The sequence below is a fragment of the Xyrauchen texanus genome, chromosome 1 (genome assembly GCF_025860055.1).
Source record: "Xyrauchen texanus isolate HMW12.3.18 chromosome 1, RBS_HiC_50CHRs, whole genome shotgun sequence".
Taxonomy (NCBI): Eukaryota; Metazoa; Chordata; class Actinopteri; order Cypriniformes; family Catostomidae; genus Xyrauchen; species Xyrauchen texanus.
This window is the reverse complement of record NC_068276.1, coordinates 55,323,453-55,346,587: the sequence shown is the minus strand read 5'-3', so window position 1 is coordinate 55,346,587 and position 23,135 is coordinate 55,323,453. Positions and strand designations below refer to the sequence as shown.

At 38.0% G+C, this 23,135-nt stretch overlaps 1 protein-coding gene across 3 annotated transcripts in view; it reads left to right on the top strand.

The window, feature by feature from the left end:
• The window catches only part of LOC127646525 (pre-mRNA-splicing factor ATP-dependent RNA helicase PRP16-like), a 39,805-nt gene that overhangs the window by 2,961 nt on the left and 13,709 nt on the right, over positions 1-23,135 (top strand). For all 3 annotated transcript variants that reach the window (XM_052130267.1, XM_052130277.1, XM_052130285.1), the window contains 15 exons: positions 1,695-1,857; positions 2,013-2,131; positions 2,292-2,371; positions 2,558-2,713; positions 2,796-2,957; positions 3,295-3,402; positions 3,490-3,611; positions 6,180-6,317; positions 6,441-6,627; positions 11,326-11,511; positions 12,339-12,479; positions 12,568-12,678; positions 13,969-14,085; positions 15,191-15,298; positions 15,417-15,529. In XM_052130267.1, coding sequence (XP_051986227.1) covers positions 1,695-1,857; positions 2,013-2,131; positions 2,292-2,371; positions 2,558-2,713; positions 2,796-2,957; positions 3,295-3,402; positions 3,490-3,611; positions 6,180-6,317; positions 6,441-6,627; positions 11,326-11,511; positions 12,339-12,479; positions 12,568-12,678; positions 13,969-14,085; positions 15,191-15,298; positions 15,417-15,529 — 2,011 coding nt within the window. The remainder of the gene's footprint in view (positions 1-1,694; positions 1,858-2,012; positions 2,132-2,291; positions 2,372-2,557; positions 2,714-2,795; positions 2,958-3,294; positions 3,403-3,489; positions 3,612-6,179; positions 6,318-6,440; positions 6,628-11,325; positions 11,512-12,338; positions 12,480-12,567; positions 12,679-13,968; positions 14,086-15,190; positions 15,299-15,416; positions 15,530-23,135) is intronic.

Genomic DNA, 23,135 nt, shown 5'->3' with positions numbered 1-23,135 from the left:
TTCCTTATTAACAACCATAGCCCTACCCCAACCCTAAAGGCAGAGGAAAATACGGGTATTTCATACACAGTAGGTAATTTTGCTCATCTACCCACCACTGTGCGAGCGACCTGTAAGATGCCTAGGAGTGACACATGATAAAAAAATGCCACAAATTGTGTATTAAGAACTTTAATTTGATGAGAAATTATAATGTGAATTTTGTGCAAGCATTTAAAAAAAAAAAAAAACGTAAACACAAATTTCTTACGTGCGTTGACATTTAAGTGTTATCATATCAAATTGAGATAATATCGAATCGTGAACCTCATCAAACTAACTGAATCATGAGATACCAATATATTCCTATTGGATACGGTGAATGTTTGTATTTTGGGGAGATGGTTATATATATTTTTTGGACCTGGGTTATTTTAATTGCTTTTTAATTTCATTTGAAGTGCAAGTTGAGTTTAGAAATATTTTTCATTTAAATTTTCCGTGTTTCAATAAATTAATTAAAATTTTAAAGCAAAATCAATAAAGCAAAAATAATCAACGATCCCTCTGCAGAGGGGGCGGGGGGATTGACGATGTGATCAGATATAAAAAATTTTTTTTAGATAAAAATATTGTGAAAATATTTCTTGCATATGGCCCAGCTCTAAGCCCCTATCCCCATCCTGAACCCTGAAGTCTGATTGGGTGATTGCAGTGCTATTCCAGGACCAACAAAGATGTTATTCTGGGAACATGTCTTATTTGGATAAATAACAAAGTTCAGGCATGAAACTCTGAATGGCATAAGTAGATAGGTTCTTTGAACTTGTTACCTGTTAGCCATTCAGCTCGCTCACATGTTAAATGACAAGTTTTCTGGCTCACATTTTGTAAGCTGATAGGCCCTTTGATGTCTAATTGGGGAGCCAATCAACTTGCATACTCTTTCTTTGCCTACATTTAAATTTGCTCAGTTTGCAAGTAAGCCAGTTTCACTGTAATGAGCAGCTAGTTTTCTCTGAAACCCTCCTCCTCCCCAGCTCCAAATGTCTAGGTCTGCTACACAGGGATTGCATTTATGCCTAATTGTGCAGCAGAATGTCATACATGCTTGATGCAGTATGTTTTGTGTTTTTTTTTAAATGCAATTTTTAATATATTTTTTATCCCCAATCTGGCATGTCTAATTCCCACTGCTTACTAGGTCCTCGTGGTGGCGTGGTTACTCGCCTCAATCCGGGTGGCGGAGGACAAGTCTTAGTTGCCTCCTCTTCTAAGACCATCAGTCTGCGCATCTTATCACATGGCTCGCTGTGAATGACACCGCGGAGACTCGCAGCATGTGGAGGGTCATGCTATTCTCCGTGATCCACACACAACTTACCACACGTCCCATTGAGAGCGAGAACCACTAATCGCGACCACGAGGAGGTTATCCCATGTGACTCTACCCTTTCTAGCAACCGGGCCAATTTAGTTGCTTAAGAGACCTGGCTGGAGACACCCTGGAACTCACGACTCCAGGGGTGGCAGTCAGCATCAATACTTTCTGAGCTACCCAGGCCCCTATCTTGGGTTTTTCTAATTCTGCAGCAGCATAGCAGATCTAGTCTGCCAAGACCAGTATTGCATCAATATTTACATTATCCTGCTAAATGTTTTTGAGAGTTTTCATGACTGAAATAATATTAAGCATGCTTTAAATGTCCACGCAGACTTGGGCACTCCATCACGCTCCAGCTGGGATGAAGATGATAGTGGGTTTGGCAGCTCACGCCACTCAAACTGGGAGAGCCCCTCTCCTCCCCCCTCTCAAAGAGAGTATGACCGCTCTGAGCGAAGCCAGCATTCAGTCCGTGACAGTGAAAGAAGAGAGAAGTATGAACTGCATTATCAGTGTCATTGATTAATTTGTGCTGGTCTTTTTTTATACCAGAAAGAATATTAACTAATATATATATATATATATATATATATATATATATATATATATATATATATATATATGTATATAAAATAATTTTGATGTTTAGGTCAAGTAGAGCTCAGTATCTAGCAGACACTCCTCTACCAACTCCCTCATACAAATACAATGAGTGGGCCAATGACAGGAAACATCTGGGCTCCACCCCTCGTCTTTCCCGAGGGAAAGGTAAAGATGCACATTCTCTTATTGAACAACATTGCAAATATTAGTATGTGTAAGATACTTTATACTGTTTTAAAACTGTATGTGACGTATGCATTTATTTAAAATGATGCATTGTCACAGTGGTCATAATATTGTATTTATAGGGACTCTTATTTTGTAGGAGATAAAAGGGAAGATGGAGAGAACGGCATCCTTTTTAATAATGAGGAAGAGAAGGAACAGTGGGAGGAAGATCAGAGGGTGAGTGCTCAAACTTTGTATTGATGTTGAGGTTTGAGAAGTTAAATTTTTAGTGCCATATCTACCAGTTCTAGTTCGTATTTGTGGCATGCCAGATTAATGTTGGTGACACTATTCACACATAAGATGGTGCTGATTAGGGTAGATGCAGCTTTGATCAGTATTAATTGTGTGATGTCCTAACAGCAAGCTGATAGAGACTGGTACATGATGGACGAGGGCTTTGATGAGTTCCACAACCCTCTGACATCCAGCTCAGAAGAATATGTGAAGAAGAGGGAGCAGATCCTGCAGAAGCAGACCCAGAAGCGCATCTCAGCACAGAAACGCCAGATAAATGAGGTAAATGCGCATATTTAGCCTTCTGAACAGTACAGAGACTGCCACATGGATGTAGAATTAAAGTATGTGTGTCTCTCTCTAGGATAATGAACGCTGGGAGACCAACCGCATGCTCACCAGTGGAGTGGTTCAGCGTTTGGAGGTGGACGAAGACTTTGAAGAAGACAATGCTGCCAAAGTTCACCTGCTTGTCCATAACCTTGTGCCTCCTTTCCTGGACGGCAGGATTGTCTTCACTAAACAGGTAAAGACCATCATGCCAGTTTCTAAATTAAAAGCCTAATATAATCAAGTCAGTGTTTTTCTTGCCTTGCTTTGTTACTTGCTTTTTATTCTTTTACCTTTTTTTTTCCTTTACTTGCTTCTTTTTTCTTTTCTTTCTTTCTTTTCTCTCTATTTTCTTTTATTTATTTTTTCTTCATGATTTATTTTCCTGATTCTTTTCATGTCTTTTTCTATTCTTTCTATCTCTCTTGCTTTTTCTTGTTCTTTCTTTTTCTGTATTTTCTATCTCTTGCTTTCCTTTTTCCTACCTTCCTTTCGAGTCTTTTGCTAATGTAGTGTTTGTCCTATAACTCCAGCCTGAACCAGTCATTCCAGTGAAAGACGCGACCTCCGATATGGCCATCATCTCCCGCAAGGGCAGTCAGCTGGTTCGACGACACAGAGAGCAGAAAGAAAGGAAAAAGGTACTTATTCTCTGTATTTATGCTTATGCAGCAGTGCACATGGGTATGTTTGAAATTGTTGGTATATTTTGTTGTTCTGCCTTACAGGCACAACACAAACACTGGGAGCTTGCGGGCACCAAACTAGGTGACATCATGGGCATTAAAAAAACCGAGGATGATGGATCAGGTGGAAAGACTGTAGGAGAGGATGGAGCTGTGGATTATAGGTAACTGATGTCATTCTCCTGGTCTAACATAAATCATTTCCTCTAGTTATGTAAAGGCTTCCTATTTCTAATGTGTTTTAGTGTTTTACAATGCAAAAGGTATGGTAATTTTATGATCATACATGACAGCTAGCAAAGTAATAAACAAACAAACATAGCATAACCGCAACAAAATAACTGAGTTAGAAATAGGGCTGGGTGATATACGTAAATAAGTTCTCTCAATTGGACAATTGTAGTGAAGTTGTAGTTTGAAAGAAATTATTTGTATCCAAATAATTCCAAATTGGTGTTTCAGTTAGTTGGGTTGCTTTTCATCTAAAACATTTATTTCACATCGTATTATATTGCACGTTTTCACAACAATAAACAATGTCTTTTTTTTTTTTTAAGCCTTTGGATGATAATCAGTATAAAACATGATTATGTGTATTGACCAAAATGGGTTAAAAGTCTTCAGGGACCACAATTTAAACGAATTAATTGTTATCATGCTAAAACAATCAAGATTTTCCAATGTTTTTCGCTAAATAAACAAAAGGAAGATATCCATTCATGTACCAATTAGGGATGTGCAGAACGACTCATTTCACTGATGTTTAAACACAACTTTTTGAGTCGACTAGTCTAAAAAGAAACTGACCTTCAGAAAACAGTAAAAAAAAATTGTTTATGCGACCCATTTAAAATACTTAATCAATTCCAAATCCGAAGTTAAATTCCGCTGAAAGGGGGCATTTATCTGCATTGTGCTCGCCTGCATTATTATCATTGTACATTAAATAAAGAACATTACGTACAATCACCTTAAGCGAATAAAGGTTTATTTATTGAAAACAGTTGAATGAAATGGGCAGGACCAATAGAGCAACCCTAATAGCCTGTTCTAAATGGAATTAACCAAGTAAAAGTTACTTAACACATTAAAACAGTCAGGACATTGTTGAAAATAATTATGCTAAGGCAAATCAATGAGAGAGAGAAAAAATGCGCTGAAAAGTTGTGCGTATTTCACAACATTAGCCATTGATCTATTATGACAGCTGTTCTGTAAAGAACGTTAACCAATAACGGTTATAAGAAAATAGCTATACTATAGAAAAATAGGCCTGTGTTGTATCCTACAATAAACCAAACGTATTCTAAACATGACGTGCAAACAGAATAAAGGATAGTTTAACCCATTAAGCAGTCGGCACCTCGTTAAAAATAGCCTTCTTAATTAGCAGATTAAAAAATGGCATTCCTAGCCTAAAACAGTCATTTTCTTGGGCACTTAATCAAAAGCATACCTTTTTTGATGAGCAAAATTAACATGTCAACATGGTCAGAGCTGTAGCAAGGTAATCTGGGCACCTTTCCTATTAAAAAATACAGTTTAGAATTTGTTGGGAAGCCCCCTGGAATTTTGGGCCCCTAGGATCTTTACCAACTAGCTACGACCCTGAACATGGTCCCGTGAAAGATGGGACTGGACTCACAAGGTGGCTTTCCTGTGCTTGAAAAAGCCTGAATATATCTAACAAACACGCACAGAGAAGGCTCAAATGTGAAAACATCCGACTTTCAAGCCATTCGCTTCCCACACCATCATCGAAGTTAGTTCACAGCTACTTCATTTTGCTGAGTGAGAGGACTTTTTTCTGTGCCCGCCGCGATTGAGAGAGGGAAGAAGCATGCGCAGCCTGAATTCACCTGAGAGGTGACATCCAAATTTGTATACACTCCAGATATCCTCTTTTTAAAATAATATTTGTATTATTAATTATATTTAAAATGTGCAACATTAAAATGACAGTAATTAAGTGCAACCTCTATAAAAATAGAAAGCCAAATGTAAATGTGTAAATATGTTGAACAGTTCGACTAGCATTTTACATTTATGCATTTGGCAGACGCTTTTATCCAAAGCGACTTACAGTGCACTTATTACAGGGACAATCAACCTGGAGTTAAGTGCCTTGCTCAAGGACACAATGGTGGTGGCTGTGGGGTTCGAACCAGTGTCCTTCTGATTACCAGATTACTAGTTATGTGCTTAGACCACTACACCACCACCACTCCATCAGCATCAGAACCGTTTAGTCGACTAGTCTCGCACATCCCTAGTACTAATATAGCAATACATTTTGTCTAAAAATAAACAACAATATTTACCTACAGATCCTTTATTATAACATCTAAATTACCATGTGGGGAGATCTGTAAAAACGTTTTTCTTGCAACGAATAGCTTAATTGGTGTTTTGAATTGATGCATTGAAATGGTATTGAAAACAGTGCACTGATTCAGTCAGATTCGTCATCACACTTGTACATGCAAGTCATGAGACAAGGGGAGACCAAAAACTTAACTGCTATTAGAAAATCTTAACTGGCCCAGTAACATCACTGGGATATTTAGATTGATTTTATATTGGCAAGAAAATCATTGAACATATCACAAAAATGTTCAATGTATTGCCCAGTCCTGGTCAGGATACAGTAAATGTATTCTTCCTTTCTAATACCACAGCGCACACTTATGATTCATTTTAATTAGCATTTTTCTCATCTTTGATCTAATCAGAACGGAGCAGAAGTTTGCTGATCACATGAAGGAAAAAAACGAGGCGAGCAGTGAGTTTGCTAAGAAGAAGTCTCTGCTCGAGCAGAGACAGTACCTGCCTATCTTTGCTGTTCGCCAGCAACTGCTCAATATCATCAGGTGCTTAACCCTTACATCAATATCTGACATGGGGTCATGTGTCCGCTCTCTGGTTTTTCACTGATGTTTAGTCAGGACACGGTATGCTGATGCAATCTTTGTGGTTTGTATTTACTCTGACAGGGATAACAATATTGTGATCGTAGTGGGGGAAACAGGCAGCGGTAAGACGACTCAACTGACGCAGTATCTTCATGAGGACGGTTACACCGGCTATGGCATGGTGGGCTGCACACAGCCCCGCAGAGTGGCCGCCATGAGTGTGGCAAAGAGAGTCAGTGAGGAAATTAACAGTAACCTTGGAGAGGATGTGAGTACCTTTTTTACTTCATCTACTTGACTTAAAGGAATAGTGTACCAAAATTGAAAATTCTCTTGTGATTTACTTGCCTTCATGACATCCCAGATGTGTATGACATAGTTTCCTCACAGGCAGAAAACAAACAAAGATTTTTTGAAAAACATTTCAGGTCTTTAGGTCCTCACAATGCAAGTGAATTGGTACTAAAACATTGAAGCTACAAAAAGCACATAAAGGCAGCACAAAAGTAATCCATATTCAGATATATTCAGAAGCGATATGATGAGAAACAGATCAATATTTAAGTCCTTTTTTACTATGTAGGGTTCTTGGTTCAGGTTTGGGGAATGTACAAATTAATATTAATGATTGTAATCAATGATTAATCATACGGTTTGAACTAGATAACAATACATTCTAAATTGCCCCAAAAAGGGGTTATATAGCCCAAAAGTCTGCTTCAGATATATATAGATAATTAAACACAACGAATTATAATTAATTAGGAATATACATCATATGCAGACAGGCTGTATTAATTTTCAGAGCACCTTAATGGAATTAACCCATACCGCAACCAATCAGTTCGTCCACCGAACCACTTTGCTCGATACTCTTGATCAATTCTCCAGAAGGTTTTATTCTTAGTATAAGCCTACTCATCAAAAGCACGTTAACTTACTTTGATAATATCAGCTCGTAGCTTAAAATCGCACATTAAAGAGGCTTTGTTCTATGACCAACAAACACAGTAATCAAGCGTATAATTGGGTTTAATACAAGGAACTAGGATATATCACTACACTTAACAAACATAGAACACATTTAACATAGAACAAACAAAGTAAACAGGAAGGAAAATAAAGAGATTACAGGGATAGCAAACTTGTTGCAACAGTTAAACCTTAAGAGCCAGCAAGGGAATTACACACTTTAACGCATTTGAATTTAGATGGAATAATACTTGCAAAATGGACCTTTGTGTCGCTGAACAAGACTGCGTGTGTGCGTGAATGTCCTCGTTGCGTCCGTGAGCTGGAGGATTTCTGTTGGTGCTTCCGGAGCGTGGATCGCTCGCGGGAAGTTCAAAGCATCTTAGGAGTAACGGTTGAAACTGAGAGAGAGTCCTTTCACCCGGAGGATATCGGACTGCTCCAAAAATGTAGAGTGTTGAGCTTTGTCCGAAGACAAGAAAAAGACTGAGATAAACGCCAAATAAAACAAAAGACATGTCTGACGAGAGTTTGAAGAGAAGTTGAAGAAAACTTGAAGAGGTTCAGAAGAGAAAGCAAGAGAGAAGTGTAAGAGAGAGATGTAAGGACAAGAAGACGAGAGAAGAGAGCAAGAGAGCAAGAGAGCCAAGAGAGACAAAAGAGAGCGATTCAACACCAGATCCTGACTTTTAAGGTAGGGAGGTCACACCTCCTTTGGGAGGAATGACCCAATGAGGCTCCTCAGTTTTGGCACGAGATGGTTCCCTTTGTCTTGTCAAGGCTCGTCATTTGCCTAATTTACAACAGGGTCCGGATGTGGTTTGAATCACTCAAAAGATGGTAAAACATAGCAGAATACATTTTAATGTAACCTTATATATATATTCAGCTAGGGCGAGTCGTAAGGTTTAATTTGATACCAAGAAACTTGTATTTGGTACTCTTAGACTCTTTATATAAGCCCTCAGAGTTTAACTACACAACTAAACAATCTTAACTAGTTTGATACAACAGCAGAAATACCCAAGCATACGGGAATAAAACATATTTCCTTAAAAATAAGCCATTTCTGGGTTTTAAATGGTAGGAACGTGTGTGTGTGTGTATAGATTTTCGGTGTGTAGATGGCGATATCACGAGTGTCTCTGGAGAGGCTCTTTGGGTTGTAAAAACGTCAAGAAAACATTCTAACTCCCAGACTCGCTGGCAATACCCGGTGATTTAGATGGGGAGGATCAGAGTGTGGGTTTTTAGGACCCTTAGTAAAACTGTGTGCATTGCATTCAGAATTAATGAGTTCATGATTTTCCGTTCATACTCTACAACTATCAATCTCCACTTTCACATTCTACTTGTGTTTTTGATGCATATTGCCACACTGGGCGGGGAGGAGAATTGTATACAAAAATGAACTTCTATATTTATCTTTTTGTAACCCACACCTATCATATCACTTAAAAAGGTATGGATTTATCCACTGGAGCCATTTGGATTACTTTTATGCTGTTTTCTATACTTTTTGGAGTTGGTACCCAATCTCTTGCATTGTATGGACTTACAGAGGTAATAATAATAAAACTTATTTTATATAGCGCCTTCAGAAGTTCCATCTCAAAGCACTTTACAAGATACAAAAAATACATTAATACACGAAAACATGCAATTAGAAACATTTTTACATAATACAATAATAAATCACATAATCACAGAAAGCAACCCTAAAAAAGTGAGTTTTAAGAGAAGATTTAAAAATACTAAAATATTCAGCATGTCTAAACTCAGAGGGAAGAGAATTCCACAGTTTTGGAGCAAAAGAAGAGAACGCCCTGTCACCCATAGAACGTAGACGAGTAGAAGGAACAGTTAAAAAAACTGATTTGCACATACTGCAGTTTATTTAAAGTAAATTTAGAAACTCCGACAAGTAAAGCATTGCCATAATCAATACGAGAAAATACAAAAGTACTGATCAGTTTTTTAGCCACCGAGAAAGAAAACATGGGGCGTAGTCTTGCAATGTTTCTGGGATGGAAGAATGATGTTTTAACAGAATTCTTGACATGAGGATCAAATGTTAATTTGCATCAAATATCACCCCCAAATCTTAAAATTTTGTTTGAAACTCCAGAGCAGAGCAATCCATATTCAAGGTTAAAGAACCAGCTTTACGAAGCTGGTGGGGTGAACTAATGAGTATTACCTCAGTCTCAGTTGAGACTTAAATGATAAATTAAATGATAATTAAGGCCGAGAGATCTTTAGCTCTTACCAAGGGGAAACATGTAAATGCTAAAAAGTAAGAGCCCCAAAATTGAACCCTGAGGAACACCACATTTAACCAAACCAACTTTGGACCTACATCCACCCAAGGAAACAAACTGCAGATGATCTGACAGATAATACTTGAACCAGTTTAATGCAGTATCAGTAACACCAAAGACTGTCTCAAGACGTGTGAGTAAAAGAGAATGATCTACAGTGTTAAAAGTGGCACTGAGATCAAGGAGGATCAGAATCGAAAGACAGCCAGAGTCCGATGTCATTAATAAGTCATTTGTGAACTTCACTAATTCCGTTTCAGTGCTGTGGAGTTTGTGAAAGCCAGATTGAAGGGGCTCAAAAAGATTGTTTACAGTGAGATGAGTATATAATTGAGAAGCCACAGTTTGTTCAACATTTTTTGCAAGAAAGGAAAGATTAGAAATAGGATGAAAGTTGTTAAGATTGTCCAAACCCCAGTTAGTCTTTTTATGTACAGGGGTTAAAGTGGCAGTTTTAAATGCTGCTGGCACAACACCAGAGCACAGGGAGTCATATATTATACTCAAGACAACAGGACACAAAGAGGCGAAACATGATTTAAACAAACAAGATGGAATAGGATCAACTATGGAAGTGGTAGCTTTCATTTGTGATACCTCATTACCAAGAGAAACCAGGTCAAGTGAGGAGAAATTTGAGAAAGAGTTGCCAGAGAAATCTCAAATACAAAGATGAGAAGCAGATGAGATGGGAGTATTAAGAATGCCTTTACGAGCATTGTCAATCTTGGTGCTGAAAAATCAAGAAACCTTCTGCCACCTGCTGGATTTGGGAAGACTTGCTTATATTTTTTAACTGAAGACTTCAGAGGCTGTGGCATAAATTAAATATGAAAATCACCTCACTCTCATGTTGCTCCCAACATATGGCTTTCTATCTTTTGTGGAATACAGAAGGATATGTTAGGCAGAATGTTAGCCTTGGTCACTTCACTTTCATTGTATGGATAAAAAATGCAATGAAAATGAATAGTGACTGAGGCTAACATTCTGCCTAACATATCTTTCTACATTCTACGGAATAAAGAGATGCAACATAAGGGTGAGTAATCGTTGACAGAATTTGTATTTTTGGGTGAAATATCCCTTTAAGAAGGGTTTGAGCACATATGTTAGGCTTATTTGATGTTTATCCCAGGGCTAATTTTAGATTAGTCTTACAAGTTAGTTTTGGTCTTAATTTCAGTGAGTTGCTTAAAAACTTCGATCGGAATAATTTAAGACCGAAATGTAAGACAGCAGACACCGTGGCAAACTTTTGTGTGCATTTTATGTTGCCATGGAAAATTACTGTCAGCTGAGCTAGTGGGGACTTCAGTTAAGTGCTAAAAGGGGCTTGAGTTGAGACTTTGTTGAAGACCTTGACTTCTATGATGGTAACACAATTCCTTAAGTTTTTTTTTTTTATTATATATGTTAGAATCACTAAATTTGTTCATTAAGATTTTGAAGCATTGCATTCTTTTAAAAATATCAGCGAAGGAAAATTGTGTTGACCGTCCACTCTCTGCCATTTTTTTAAGCCGTGCTGTGTGCAATGTGAATTAGACTGTCTTACTAAAGACAAGTGAGCTTGTTTTATGCAACAGGCTGTCTCTTGTGTCTTTAGCTAGTCAGACTAATTGTTAGATGAAGTCTTAATTTAATGGCTATGTTTGTGTAACCGACCCCAGGTTGGTTATGCTATCCGTTTTGAGGACTGCACATCAGAGAAGACAGTAATTAAGTACATGACTGATGGGATTCTCCTGAGAGAGTCTCTGCGGGAGTCAGACCTGGACCACTACAGTGCCGTTATCATGGATGAAGCCCACGAGCGCTCACTCAACACTGATGTGCTCTTTGGGTTGCTGCGAGAGGTGAGAGCTGTCAATGTCCTCAGCTACTTTTGCATGATAGATAATTGAATAGGATACGGGATACTTATTTTATCACAGTAGATTTAGTTGGTTTGTTGATCCATTTGTAAATCGATGGCAATGGAATAAAAGAATGATTCCTCTTAAATATTCTGTTTAAAATAATTTACAACCCGTCAATATTTACTTGAGTATGGCATAATATAGCTGCAGGTCTCAGTTGAAATTACTGTTATTTTTGCTGCTACATCCTGCAGACTAGTTAACAACGTTTTGCATATGCTCTTAAATAATTGTTTATTGTTTTACTATTTTATAATACATCATGGATTGTTAGAGGTTTTTGTTTCTTTCCACAAAGAGTACTCCCAATCAGTTCCATACAGTGAATTATAGATGTTCTAAACTCATTAAGAAAAAAACAACACCGGTATCGGAACGGTATCAGCTGATACTGAATGTTCAGGTATCGTAATCAAATCGGAAGAGAAAAAATGGTATCGTTCCATCCCTACTTATAAGAGTCTTTTTTGTAAATCATTCAGATTAAATATTTGTTGCTGCATTAAAACAGTGAAGACATTGAAGTAGAAAGATTTGATGTCTATATGTTTTCTTTGTACCACTGATTTTAAATAGCAGAAGTAAGCAGATGTTCAAGAACTGTTAACTGAACCAAATGTCAAGAAAATCATTCAACGCCTAGTACTTTTACAAAATGGAACTGAATAAGAGATTCACAATTACATGTGGATCGTTGGCTTGAATTTTGTACCGACTACTCATTTTCAACCTCATTTTTAAAATCATTTCTTTTGTTTGTTTAGGTGGTGTCTAGACGCTCAGACTTGAAGCTCATTGTCACCTCTGCCACCATGGACTCTGACAAATTTGCGGCATTCTTCGGCAACGTTCCTATTTTCCACATTCCTGGCAGGACGTTCCCAGTCGATATCTTGTTCAGTAAGGTGAGGTGTTAATAGCGTCTTTAGTTAAGTTTAAGATAGTTTGTATGTTCGCAGCTGTACAATGAGACTGAATGTTGGTGTGATTCAGACTCCTCAAGAGGATTATGTGGAGGCGTCTGTGAAACAGGCCTTACAGATACATCTCAGTGGGATGACTGGTGACATCCTCATCTTCATGCCTGGTCAGGAGGACATTGAGGTGAGAACATTCTTTGGTTATGCATTTGACTTTATGAATTAAATCACTATACATATAATTCAATTCCTATACATATAATTCAATTCCAAGTTGATACTCCGTATCAAAGAAACTGGGGAAGAAAGTCAGAATTTTGGACACAAAGGAAAGTTAACACTTTTGTTTATCAGCCAAGTGAACAATCACAAAATGGCCAATAATTGGATGATTAATTGTCCTGGCCGATATACTGGTCTATCTCTAGTCTTAAAGCAATATTCCTTGTTAAATAGTGGCATGCTGTTGATTAGTACAGACAGTAAATTCAACAAGTGAAAAATATATGTAGATATATGCTTATAATGGAAGCCATTGAAGCAAACTTGCTTAACCCAAAATACTACTATTTAAAACATAAAAAATTACTTTTAAAAACACTGATTCTGAAGTTTTACCATGACATGCAAACTTTTGGGTTTAAAAAGCACTTTTTCCTGCTAGGCTACCATTGTAAGCTGTAAAATGTATTCTTCAAAATGTTTTACAAACTGAGTGGTGAGTTAACCCTCTGGGGTCTGAGGGTGTTTTGGGCCCTGGAGAAGTTTTGACATTTGTGCTTTTTTCAGTTGCTTAGTTGATTAATGGCTAAAATCAGATAACACTGTATTCAGCACAAACTGGGCTACAATAATATGTGAGCAACATGTGTGGGCAGCATAAACACTAGATAAAATATAATCTAAACTTTCATATTATTTTTATATCGTATTACATATCATATTTATATCATACAGCATACAATTTAAATACCTGCTGTCGTAATCGACTGAAAACCACAGATGAAGAAAAATATTGACAAAGTTGTATTGAAACCAAAATTCTTTTAGGCTGGTGTGAAATAAGTGACTTGTTTTCAAACTTTGTTGCCAAGGACATTTACATTTCACGTTTACGTTTAGCTTTTGTCCAAAGCGACAAAATCAGTAACATAAGAAATTTGTCATACAAAAGCCAACAATATCCGCAGACCCACCGAATGGTGGTGATCTCCTTGACAGGGACCCCTTTCCTTAAATATAATGCCGGTTTCATATTTGCATGTATAAATACCCATTTATTATGTGTGAGTTAAATAATAAAGATAATATAAAGGCAAAATGTTGCACTTTTTGTAAAAATATTTTTTTATCTTTTTTTTTTTTTTTCAATGATTTTTTCAATTTTATTTTTTGGGTCCCCGGACAGCAGTTTGAAAACCCCTGGTCAATGGAGCCATTGTGTGTCACAATTGTAATGTTTGTCCTACTGCAGGTGACATCAGATCAGATTGTAGAGCGATTGGAGGATCTAGAGAATTCTCCGCCCCTGGCAGTGCTGCCCATCTACTCCCAGCTTCCCTCTGACCTGCAGGCCAAAATCTTCCAGAAGGTAATGTTAGGGGTATAACAGTTATGACCCGGACCAGATATGGAAAAAGAAGACCAGGAGTCGAGAAGTTCAATTAAAGAATCAAAAATTTACTGAAGTATAGTCTGCAGTGAAATTGGTAGAGCCAGCGGCAAAGTCTCACGAGTTGATCGAAAGCCAACTCGTACCTTACACAAAATCTTACATCAATTATACCATTTGCAAGGACGTACATTCCATTATTTTACTCCTGATTGGCTAAAAGACCATAAAGTCACAACATATAGACAGCTATGCAGCCTATCAACATTAATCAGCGCACTTGTCGTCCGAGCCCGAGATTTACATCTGAAGTGACCTCGCAGATGGTCGCGGGGCGTCTTTGAGTCGGCCTGGTGTGCATCCCTGGGTTCAAAACCTGGGTAGAAAGTCAAACGCACACACAAAACACTGACGAGCGACAGTTCTTCTCTGGGCACAAGAGAGCCAGAGCACAATGTTATCAGGCCATTTAAACCAAAACAGAGAGATAAAATATTCACTCCTCGGGCAGAGGAGAGGGGTAGAAATAACATACATTTCTTCCCTAAAGAAATAATAAGAGAAAATCACACTTCTACTATTCAGGTATTATTACATAGGACTTTAAACCATATAATTAGTCATGGAAAGGTAACAATCAAACACAGAATACATCTGGAACCTATGTTTAACGCATTCTCAGGGGCTGGAGAGCATCGCAGATAAGCTTATCCCCAAAAGACCTTCAGCCTACGTGCAGGACAGAGAGAAAGACTCTGGAATGTTCCTAAAAGAGACTAGTTAGCATTCAACACACATATGATTCAAAGTATATTTCAGTTATGCATAAGAAAATAGAATTGATTATGTGATCACGCATATAGTTAATTCATCACTTTATTAAAGAAGTTAAGCAACAGAATACAGATAGATATGGATATAAATGGAGATATATATATATATATGTATTGATATATCTGAAGAGACAGGGGATTTTGACCCTCACCCTTCAGTAAACATTCATCTTTATGGGCCACTGTTAGCATTAGATCTCCTAGACCAGCATATCAAGATGTGTGAACTAAATCTTTATGTTCATTGACAGGCTCCTGATGGAGTGAGGAAATGTATAGTTGCTACAAACATTGCTGAGACATCTCTGACCGTGGACGGCATCATGTTTGTGGTGGATTCAGGTTACTGCAAACTAAAGGTAAAGTTCCAACTTTTCCATCATAAACGAGCTGTATTTACATGTATAAATTACCAGCAGGGGAATGGATCTAGAACATCTGATACTAACAGAAGTGTAATTTTCTGTGTTGTTTTAGGTTTTCAATCCTCGCATTGGCATGGATGCCCTGCAGGTATACCCCATCAGTCAAGCCAATGCCAACCAGCGGGCTGGCAGAGCTGGCAGAACAGGGCCAGGACAATGTTTCAGGTTAGAGAAAGCCAGAATGTCAACATCCGTAACTGCGCAGTACGAAGTGTGTGATTTTACAATGCAACAGAGGAGAGAGAAAAATAATAGAATTACATTTCACAGGCATTTTGTAACATTTCATGTTCTTGCCTTTTATTACATGGCTCTCTGGACTACTTCATTCTTATTGGTCATATATTGTGCGTATATTTCTTAATGACAACCACACATCCAGGGAGTATGTGATATCAGACTGGTCATCTGGGTATTGAGTCATATTTCCTACTTATTGTCTCTCTATATACAGTGTACTGTATACATGTCTATACTCGGATCACTCTGCAATCTCAACAACTAAGCTAATAATTTCATGTTTATTTATTAATTTAATTGGCTAGTATTCTTTTAATAAACTGGATAATGAGCAGTCATTTTCCAAAATTAAACACCACAAATCTCCATCACGAACCGAAGGTAGCATTCAGTTGTTTCTAGAGATTTTGCAAATTTTTTTTTTTCTTCTCACATAATGACAATTTTAGTGAAATTCAATATTTCATGTTTTTTTTTTTTATGTGTCAATCGAACTCATTTGCAAAGCATTTGACAATTATTGGACTGTAAGGGAGAGTTTTTTAATTGTAAAACTGTGAGATTGGTGACATATTGGAGCCATAAACAACACATCATTTGATGAAATCTATTTTGCATCAACCTTTGTCATTTTAAGTTATAAAAAGTTTTCAGAGAAGACAATAAATAAAGCGGGAAGGTCAGGACATGAGCCAGAATCGAACTTTTCGTCTTTTTGAGAGCTACTGCTCTCTGTGTCTAACTGCCGACCTGGGAACATCTTTTAGTGATCACTTTGAACAAATTGATCAATCGATTTTGACTTTTTTTTTTATTGAAATTAAACATATAATTAAACTGATTCACAATTGTGACGCCTACATTTACGTCCCTAGTTTAGACTGAAAACTTTCATGTGTTAAAGAAACCCCAAAAATGTTATTCTCTCATAATTTACTCACCCTCATGTCATTCCAAACTCGTATAACTTTCCTTTGCGGAACACAGACGTTTGGGGTCTTTTATATTCCTCAAAAGAAAGTTAGACTGGTTCTTTTAACTGGATACACTGTCTTAACAAAGTGGTGCTCCTGCGCGAAACACTGAAAAGCAGCAAGATGGAGCGCAACGGTCAAATATCCATCTTGCAATTTACATTGAAAAACTGACGCAAAAGGCATTCGTGTGAATGGTCCCTACTTTCATTCTTCTCCACGGCACTACAGCCCATGAAGGGACTTGGCCTGCTGCACTACATTCTTCCATTCAGACCAGTCTAGTGCTCTGAGTCTCCAGCCACGGACTCCCAGCTTCCGGAGATCCATTTCCACGTCATTCAGCCAGTGCTTCCTCTGATGTCCTGGAAGCTGCCTTCATTGGGTCTTGTGCCCGAAGACCTGGCGAGCTCCTCTATCCTCTGGCATGTGCCCTAGATGGCCAAGCCAGCGTAAGGGGGCTTTCTTGACTTCCGCCATGATGCAGGGATCTCTGTGAAAGTGAACTAACTCGCTGTTAGTCTGTACACGCCATTGATCTGTACTGGACCATACACTTTCGGCAAGATCTTTCTCTCCTAGGTGTTCAGGAGTTCTTCTGCTTTCTGTGCCAGCACCCATGTCTCGCAGCCGTAGGTGACCATGGGTCAGATGACTGTTCGGTAGATGGTCTTCTTGGTGTTTTCCGGGAGAGTGACCTAGATTTCATTAGGTGGAGGACACTTAAGTAGCTGCGTTTCTTGATCTCTGCCAAGCTCTCGTTTGATTCCGTCATCAGGGATTCAAGGAAAGTCCTGCCTGCCTCCTGTTAGGTTGTTGTCTGCTCCCACACCATCCCATTACATCAGCTTTTATTTCGTCTTCCATGTGTTCACCTGAAGGCCAGCATTGTGTCACAAAACTCCTCATGCCGCTGTGGCTGATTTTGATGCCTCAATTATTCTCTCGAGCGTGAGCTTGAAGAGCACACATGATAATGAGTCACCATGTTTCAGTCCTCGGTTCAAGCTGAATTCCCTTGAGCATCTGCCCTATTCCTTCACCTTGCTCTTCGAGTTGTTCAACATCATTCTCACCAGCCGGATGAGCTTTGCTGGAACTCCCAACTATCCCAGTGTTTGGTACAGGAAGGTCCTATCTGCGGAGTCATAGCAGTCATCTTGAAATTGACGTACAGTTGGTGTACAGTAACGTTATACTCGTAGCATCTCCAACAGCTGCTTTGGTAGTTGCCTAGGACCTGCTCTGGGTAACGGCTCAAGCAGTTTGAGATGATCCTGCTCAGCACCTTGCAGCTAACACTAAGGAGGGAGATTCCTTGGTAGTTCAAACATCATAGCCCCCAAGTCATTAGTATTAGTCTTTTCTCTTTGCAAATGGAGAAAGATATACATGAGTATTGTGTTCAATTGTGCACTAGAGCTTCAGTCAGATCTTCATTCTGCTCTTTATGATATGCTTGCCAGTCGCTCTTTTTTTTTTTTTTTTTTTTTTTAAAGCATCTATCAGTAAGGCAGAGTGACTGCAGGAGGGGGACAGGATGGTAATCTCCAGAGGATTTCACAGTTTAATTTGTGTTTACAACTCTGTCTCCTCTGGGCTTTTTGACCATTACCACCTTCAAATCTGCACACCCTCAAAGATGCAGTGACACTCTATCCTGCTGTTTCCTTAGTACACAAAGGAAAATTAACACAAGGGATGGTTTTGCCTCCATGTGAGCGTTTCTGGCAGCTTTTGAGTGTTGTTAGTTGCATGAATCCTTAATCACAAATCTGTGCATCACGCAATTCTGTTCACCCCAGTGCTTTATACTACGGTGGAGTGTGAGTTGCGTATGTGATTAAGACACCTTCACAAGTGCCAGTAGGACTCTGCTGATATGCATGAATGCCCACACTGTACTACAGAACTTCCCAGAGGTCCCTCTTCATGCCATCTTCAGAGGGATTATCTATTTAGTTGATTAGCTGTACAAATCTGTTGTTCTCTCAGATCTTTCTCTATGGAGAAGCAAGGGGAGCTGTGATATATAAAGATGCTCAAATTTTTTTGGAAATTGCTTGTTGTGAGCTGCTCTCTTGCTCTTTGAAAGGATAGAGGTAGTGAGCTTTTAAATGGTAGCTTACTGTATATCTAGCCTAGCTTTCTTTATTTTATTCCATTACTCTGTTGAAGTCGAACATACTGTCGAACATCCATTTCATGCAGCACTGCGCAGACCGATCGGCACAGAACTTGAAGCAGTAGTGCAAAAACCAGGAAGAAACGCATTGTCAGAAACTTAAATATGAATCTCTAGAAAAGTCAAATGTCCACTAGGAATACAAGTGAGATACGAAAAGGTCACACACCTTATATAGGATTAAATTCTAAACAGAGTATACTTCCTAAACTTCATTCTTGAGGTCTAACAAACATGTGCAATGCATTTCCTTCACCATTAAAGGGAGAATTTAACCAAAAATTAAAATTCTCTCATAATTTACTCCCAGATGTGGATGACTTTCTTTCATCTGCAGAACACAACAAAAATTTTTAGAAGAATATTTCAGTTCTGTTGGTCCATTCAATGCAAATGAATTGTGGCCAGGCCTTTTGAAGCTCCAAAAATTTAATAAAAGCAACATAAAGCAATCCATTTGTCTCCAGTGGTTTAATCAATGTCTTCTGAAGTAATCCAGTCAGTTTTGGGTGAAAACAGACTAAAATATAACTCCTTTTCACTGTACATCTTGCCAATTCAGTCTCTAAACACGATCATGATTTCAAGCTCGATTACACTTCCTAGGGCTTAACGCATGCGCAGAGCACTAGATGCCACTATAGGAGGTGTTATTGATCTTTAAATCATGATCGCCAAGGAGACTGCTGTCAGGATGTTTGTTTTTCACTGAGTAAAGTTTCAGCGCTTTATAAACGGTAAGACAGTGTTTTTTTTCTCTTTTGGTCTGGTATGCATATTTATGTACAATAAGTAGACCAGTTCAATAGCATTTGATTTCAAACCATTTAAAAATCAAAGCACCCCGAAATATCTATTTAACTGCAGCAGTGTAACACACAAGTGACTATACTTGTGTTCCCTGCTTCATGGAAATATGAACCTGCCCGGGCAGAGTGGATGTACGGGCAGTGACAGTTTGATTATTTTTGTTTGACTTTATGAGATTTTATCATTTGAAGGTCTACACTGACGGCCAAAAGTTTGGAATAATGTACAGATTTTGCTGTTTCAGAAGGAAATTGGTACTTTAATTCACCAAAGTGGCATTCAACTGATCACAAGTATAGTCAGGACATTACCGATGTAAAAAACAGCACCAGCACTATTTGAAAAAAGTAATTTTTTATCAAATCTAGAGAGGCCCCATTTCCAGCAGCCATCACACTAACACCTTATCCATGAATAATCATGCTAAATTGCTAATTTAGTAGTGGAAAATCACTTGCCATTATATCAAACACAGTTGAAAGCTATTTGTCTTGTTAAATGAAGCTTAACATTGTCTTTGTGTTTGTTTTTGAGTTACCACATTATGCAATAGATGCATGTCTTAAGGTCAAAAATGGCAAAAAATAAACATCTTTCTCCAACTTAAAATCTTCAGTCAATCATTGTTTGAAGAATGAAGGCTACACAAACTGTTTTTTTTTCATAAAAGAAAATGTCATACAAAGGTGTCCACTACAGTCTTCAAAGACAAAGGACAACTGTCTCTAACAAGGACAGAAAGAGATGTGGAAGGCCAGATGTACAACTAAACAAGAGGATAAGTACATCATAGCCTCTAGTTTGAGAAATATACACCTCACATGTCCTCAGCTGACAGCTTCATTGAATTCTACCCGCTCAACACCAGTTTCATGTATAACGGTAAAGAGAAGACTCAGGAGGTCTTATGGGAAGAATTGCAAAGAAAAAGCCATTTTTGAAACAGAAAATCAAAAAGAAAACGTTAGAGTGGGCAAAGAAACACAGACATTGGACAACAGATAATTGGAAAAGAGTGTTATGGATCTGAACCCCATTGAGCTTTTGTGGGATCAGCTAGACTGTAAGGTGTGTGAGAAGTGCCCGACAAGACAGTCACATCTATGGCAAGTGCTACAGGAAGTGTGGGGTGAAATGTCACCTGAGTATCTGGACAAACTGACAGCTAGAAAATAAAAGTACCAATTTCTTTCCATTAGAGTAAAATCTGTACATTATTCCAAACTTTTGGCCATCAGTGTATGTATTGTGCTATTTAGGCTAAGCTTACTGCACACTTTTATATGCTGCTATTTTTAGTAGTGTTTGAGGAAATTCCATTGCATTAAACATTCTTTATTCCAGACCAAAAACTGATTAACCGTTCGTGAAACCTCGTGTTTAACCGAATGTTGAAAACGGTGACCGTGCACATCCCTTTTTGATGCACATCTTATATGCTTAATAAATTCAATAGGAGTTTATTCTGTAAACGTGTTTCCATAATTTATGCGCATTTCTTCTTATCGAATAAAAATGTATCCACCTCAAGAGAGTGTATAGGTTTTTAATGCATTTTGGAGATTTTGGTGTATACAACAAGCAGTTTTTATCCAAAATCCCAAAATGTGCATACACTACATTGAAGAAAACCCAGCCACAATGACATCGCAATCTGGAGGAAGTAGAGAACGAGTCGTTTTGAAAGACAACAAATGTTCTATTTGCAGTGAAGAGTTCTGAAACTTTGTACTATTAAAATACACTATGAACTCTATGTCAAAAGAACAAGGAACATTTTATTCCTTATATCATGACCCCTTTAATTTAGCTTAAATTGTAAGGTAAAATAAAGTTAACTCCCTCAATCTTACCATCCAATTTGTCGGGTGACCTTTTCAGGGTTTTTCCTGCATTGACAATTCTAAGAATATCAGACAACTCTGAGCCGCTCTCATAACTTAAACGCGCATCTGTGCAGGGTGAATGAAGCGTGCATTCGCACAAACCGCCACTGCACCTCATTATATCCTGGGTGACCACTGGCACGTTGTGAGTGAAGCAAGCATTTTCAATTCATTCCATTTGGAGCCGAGCTCCATGCTCGTGAGGAGGATTCTCATCGGAATTAATTGAAATCAGTGGACCGACACACCAGTGGACACATGGTTAGCATGTTCCTGAGTGAAACTTGTGTTATTTAGTTGAGGTTTACTTGATATCAGGGTTGTCGTCATAGACCATAAAACTTATGTGAGCTATTTTAATTCTACAGAGAACATTCAAGTAGAAAGCTATATAGACCTTATTCACAGCAGCGTCATCTTTGGATGGGAATGACAACTAGGCTGTGAGGGATAAGACTAACAGCCTCGTCAAGGGACTGTACTGCAGTTTAAAGGGTTTTTGGATCGTTCTGCCAATAAAACATTGAAAAAATGTCTTCAAGAACACCCAGTAGACAAAAACTCCAGACAACCCGAGTTGTGGAAAATTTGATGTGATCTAGGAGCTTTTCACAGCTTAATAACTTTCATGCCATTGAAGAGACGGTCTATCCACAGCCTCTTTGTCATTCCCATTAAAATAAAAGACAGTGTTACTGTGAATAAGATCTGAAGGAACTCAAAGTGCTAAACATCCCCTTCATTATAAAAAGTACTTACGAAACAAATAATACACATGATCAGTTTTCAAAATACACATCATCATCATCATCCTTACTTAAATGTTTTGGTATTTGGTAATGTTTTACTAAAAATTTGTTGTGTTTTTCCAGCACTAACTGGGAACTTGTATAGATTCAATCTATTATAGTGAATCTATTATACTTTTTTTTTATTTTATTATTGCAACAAAGTTTTTATTTAAAGGTTTCTAAATGCATTTAGGCTATTAGTGTTTTTTTTTTTTTTTTTTTTGTTTTTTAAATGTTTACAACAAATGCAATTTTTTTTTAGAAAAGACTATCTACATTAACCTATCCATAGTAATGAGGAGCCATCCATGGTCTTGCCTCAGTAATGGCCTTATCATAACAAATGCCACTTTCAAACAAGTGTAGAACAATGGTAAACTTTCAATTTAGAATGAAGGGATTAAAACTTCCATGAATCATGGACAAATTATTAACAGATTTTCCTCCAATTCTAACTGTCCATGACTGCTTAACTAATATCATACTAGTTCAAATAATGTCCAAACAAATGCATGCAGTAACCGTTTCCAGTAACCTTTATTACTTTTTGCTATGTGGGGGATTTTGGCTAGTGAAAATGTTGAGTGGCTAGTGACATTGGAAACTACTAGCCACATTGTGAGCCAAAAAGTTTCAAACCCTATTTGTATTATATAGAACAAGACCAAGGGTTTCCTTCATTTCAGCCAGGAGTTCAGTCTGTGACTTTTAGATCTTCCATTGGTCAGTCGTCTTTTTGCTGTACGCATTCACCAAACTTGAATTTTACTACACAGCGAAATATGAAAATAATATGCATGTGCTCATGCCTGAATGGAACACAAAATCCATTGTGACCAGCCCATTATACCAAGTAGCAACACATTTCCAGTGTCAAATAATTAG